Consider the following 4717-nt stretch of genomic DNA (forward strand, 5'->3'; position numbering starts at 1 on the left):
TTGAGTACACATAATTTAAAAAAGTGCTTTGTGTTTTTTTTAAATATTGCTATAAAATGTTAATGAAGTTTGCAATGCGGTAAGGGGCGGTATGGCAGACGGCACATGTAGCGCAGACAATGAAAGCACCCTCATGCATGCATGGCACATAGTACAGAAGCATTGGTCCCGGCCCCATTGCTCTGCACTGTGCGCCACAGTATCATGAAGGTCCTTTCTTTGTCTGCGCAACATGCACCATGTGCCATACTGCCCCATGCATGGACCTATAGCAAAAACACACATAATATATAAAACCTAGGCAAAGTGCCCTAACAAGTAAAAGAATTAACATAAAACCACAGAAATGCCTAATTGCCGTGCGTTAAGGGGCAGTATGGCAGACGGCACATGAAATGCCTAATTGCCGTGCGTTAAGGGGCAGTATGGCAGACGGCACATGTAGCGCAGACAATGAAAGCACCCTCATGCATGCATGGCACCTAGTACAGAAGCATTGGTCCCGGCCCCATTGCTCTGCACTGTGCGCCACAGTAGCATGAAGGTCCTTTCTTTGTCTGCGCAACATGCACCATGTGCTATACTGCCCCATGCATGGACCTATAGCAAAAACACACATAATATATAAAACCTAGGCAAAGTGCCCTAACAAGTATTAACATAAAACCAAACCAATGCCTCATTGCCTTGTGGTATGGAGCAGTATGACAGACGGTGCTTGTAGCGCAGATAATGAAAGGGCCATCAGGATTACCTGTTGCATACCGCAGATGCAATGGTCCCGGCCCCATTGTTCTGCGGTATGCAACAGGTCACCATAGCCATTATCTCCACGACAAGCACCGTGTGCCATACTACTCCATGCCAACTTTGAAATAATTGTATGGAATGTGCTTATAAATCTTGTAAAACCGGTGTTTCGTCTTGGTCCGTGCTGTCACTCAACAATGATGTATACAGGTGACTGTAGCGAGGAGGTGTAGCCGGTTGGGTACAGGATTGCGCACTCGGTGGGGTGGTTTCAGGCAATGAGGCAAGTGCTGGTGAGGGTACGGCACTACTAGTAGATGGCGTCTCCTGCCATGGGAGAAGTCCAACTAATTTGGTTTGAATTGTCAGAAGGCCAAGACGGCCCCTAAACAGGAGTTCGCTAGTGAGACGTTCGAACGCCATCTGTTGTTCCGGATTCAACTTCCGCAAGCCCTCAGCCACGTATTTGCCGAAGGTGTCATACTGGTCAGGGGGCCTACGCAGCACCTGCTCTGCTCGTATAAGTATATCATCATCCGGGTCTGGGTCAGGGACTGTCTTGGTCCTGCGTTTTTTCTTTTTTGAGAATAGTTGTGGCGGGGTGGGGGTTTCTGGCACTCCACAGATTGTTCCAGATGAGTCAATTGCAGGTGGCTCAGGGGTTGGCGATGGGGTTGGGGTAGGGGTTGAGGTGTGGCCAACCTCTTTCTCTGTGCTTGTTGTCTGTTGAAAAGAAAATAACAACAATTAGTTAACATCTCCTTTTCTTTTTTGTTCCAGTTCCCCAACACCGTGCAAGAGTGGCAAAACATCGCTGCTGAATTCGACGAGGCGTGGAACTTCCCTAATTGTGGAGGAGCCATTGATGGGAAACACGTCCGCATTAATCAGCCACCCCACAGTGGTTCCTACTACTTCAACTACAAGGGGTACTTCAGTATTGTGCTGATGGCTGTGGTTAATGCGAACTATGAATTCATCTTTGTGGATGTCGGCAGGAATGGGCGGGCTTCAGATGGTGGAACTTTGAAGGACACAAAGTTCTACCAGAGGCTCGCCTCCAACACCCTGCACTTGCCCACAGTCAAAGAAACGAAGCATGGGCTGAACTTTGTTTTCGTGGCGGACGAGGCATTTGGGCTTCATGAACACATCATGAAGCCCTATGCCAAACGTGGTCTTGACCACGACAAACGGGTCTTCAATTACAGGCTCTCCAGGGCACGGCGGCTTGTGGAAAGTGCATTTGGAATTATGGCTAGTAGATTCCGCATTTTCCACACAGCCATTAACCTGCGGCTGGATAAAATCGACTGGGCCGTCATGGCGTGCTGTGTCCTGCACAATCTACTTCGGCGCAAAGAAAGGGCCCATCGGCCGGCAGGACCAGCACCACAGGAGGACCCAGACGAGCCGAGGGAGGTTGCACCAATCGTGTCCCTGGAGACGCCGGCCCAGCAGTACCGGGGGACAGCAAGAGCCAAACAGGTCAGGGACCAATATAAGGAGTACTTTAATGGCGTTGGTGCTGTCCCCTGGCAGGAAGACCACATTTAAAAAATGATGGGACCGCAAAGGAATGCTCTATAGGAGCCTAAAACAAACAAAGGAGGAAGGGGTGTATACACATTGGACCAGTACTTACCGACAACGGCTGGGAACTTTCATCCAGGCCCACAAACACATCGTCTGCCTCACTCTCCACCATTAGGTAGAGTCCCGACCTTGGCACCTCATGGCTCAACGTGAAGGTCAGCAGGTTGTAGTACCATAAAGACGTCTCGTATACATCTGCAGTTCCTGCACCGGACCTTTTGGACGATTGAATTTTCTTGTGTTCTTTAAGGAACACGGTCCTCAAGTTCTGTATTTTTTTTCGGACCCAGTCCGCATCAGCCTCGGGATTGTAGCTCTTGCTGAATTGGGCCAGCTCCTGAAGCGCTTGAGCTCTTTTAATTTTATTGCTGTACTCCTTCGATTTAGTTTTCCAAAGGCAGTCCAGCTCCCTATATTTCTCAAGGAACGCCTCTATAAATTCGTGTTCCTTGGCAATCGCCTGGGCCATTTCTGTAAAAAATGAATAGATTTTGAAAAAACCTATGTACATACTTTTTGACAAAACAAGTTGTCTTCATATAAACAGTATATGTAAATATGTTTCAATACACTGTATATTATTATTAAGAATACATGTTTGGTTTCAAAATTATTAAACAAATTTTAATAAATATTATTATAATATTTTGTTTACAAAACTTTTTTAAATCCTGGGGGTGGGAGAACATCACCTGCAAAAGGGCAGCTGGATGGTAACATTATGCTTTGGGTAGTGGGTAGGCCGCAGGGGGGTGGGGTGGCCTGTGGTGGCATACTGTGTAGTGGGTAGGCCGCAGGGGAGCATAGTGGGCTGTGGTGGCATAATGCATCTGGGGCCTTTGCCATTGGTGGGCAGCGGGTACACGGGGGGGGGGGGGGGTGGACTGCAGTGGCCTGATAGCAATACACATTGGTGGGCAGCGGGTACACGGGGTGGTGGGGTGGACTGCAGTGGCCTGATAGCAATACACATTGGTGGGCAGCGGGTACACGGGGGGGTAGGGTGGACTGCAGTGGCCTGATAGCAAAACACATTGGTGGGCAGCGGGTACACGGGGGGGGGGGGGGTAGGGTGGACTGCAGTGGCCTGATTGCAATACACATTGGTGGGCAGCGGGTACACAGGGTGGTGGGGTGGACTGCAGTGGCCTGATAGCAATACACATTGGGGGGCAGCGGGTACACGGGGGGGTAGGGTGGACTGCAGTGGCCTGATATCAAAACACATTGGTGGGCAGCGGGTACACGGGGGGGTAGGGTGGACTGCAGTGGCCTGACAAAAACATACCTGCAGTCCGGTGCACGCTGGAGCAGACGTTGTGTGATCTCTGCTGCATCCACGAGGCTCCAATATGGCTGCGGTGGGAGTGTCCTGGATCTCTGGCGTAAACAACCCGGATCGGATGGATGGTCGCGACGACGTAAGCGCACACAATGTGCTAACGATGTGCATAAAATCAGCACACAATCAGCGGTCGGATCGGCTGATTCTGCTGCAGGAGGCAAAATCTCCAATGCGACATACGACGTGCCGGGAGCGCGCATCCAATCGCAAACGACCAGGATCGTGAGTAAAATACAAACGATTGTGCACCAATTCAGGCACAACCGTCGTTACAACCGTCGAAATTTGCCCTAATCGTGCCCTAATCGTTCTGGTGTGTACCAGGCCTTACACTGCACCAGTTAATCTTTATACCACCATATAAGCTCTGGACTCCATCAGTGTTACTACACTGCACCAGCTACTGTTACCATTTATTCTATATGTTGTTGGACTTCATCAGTGTTCCTACACTGCAGCTATTACCATCTAAGCTATTACTATTTAATGCATATCTTCTTCTGCCTGTGTACTGCAATATCGTAACACTATCCTGTCTACTGTTATTGATATTGTCTGCTGTGATCAATAAAGACTTTTTCTTATACACTGTGGTCACGTCTAGCTACTGTTCGAGGTTCTCTGGCATGCACAGTACCCTCATCAAGATTTCAGTACCAGCTAGCCCCTACGCCTGTGGTTACTTCCAGCCAAGATCTAACCACAGGTGTTACAAACATTTGGTGATTCCTGCAGCCACCAATATAAACTGTATTGGCGGTGCCACGGGAGAATGATGTTGCCTGTATACACTATTGTTCACGTTATTTAACTTGAGCTGCATGTACAGATGACTGGGGGTAGTTAATGACTCGCAGCTGTGCACATCATTACCAGTTTTGACTGTACACCCTGCATGATATATATTTTGATATTGTCAACGATATCAATATCATCATGTACCCAGATTTACACTTTACAAACTTAAAGTATCAATAAGAAGTCAAATACCGTATTAATCCCGGTCATCTAGCATCACCAGGAACA

General features: G+C 48.6%; 1 protein-coding gene across 1 annotated transcript; it reads right to left on the reverse strand.

The window, feature by feature from the left end:
• Positions 1-600: 600 nt before the first annotated feature.
• On the reverse strand, positions 601-3204 carry LOC146060735 (uncharacterized). Its single transcript, XM_083174309.1, has 2 exons — positions 2396-3204; positions 601-1473 (listed from the first exon to the last, which is right to left on the reverse strand). The coding sequence occupies exons 1-2, from the start codon at positions 2855-2857 to the stop codon at positions 895-897; spliced, it is 1041 nt and encodes a 346-aa protein (XP_083030435.1). The 5' UTR covers positions 2858-3204; the 3' UTR covers positions 601-894.
• Between the last annotated feature and the right edge of the window lie 1513 nt (positions 3205-4717).

This window comes from Crinia signifera, chromosome 2 (assembly GCF_055691185.1).
Source record: "Crinia signifera chromosome 2, ASM5569118v1, whole genome shotgun sequence".
Classification (NCBI taxonomy): Eukaryota; Metazoa; Chordata; class Amphibia; order Anura; family Myobatrachidae; genus Crinia; species Crinia signifera.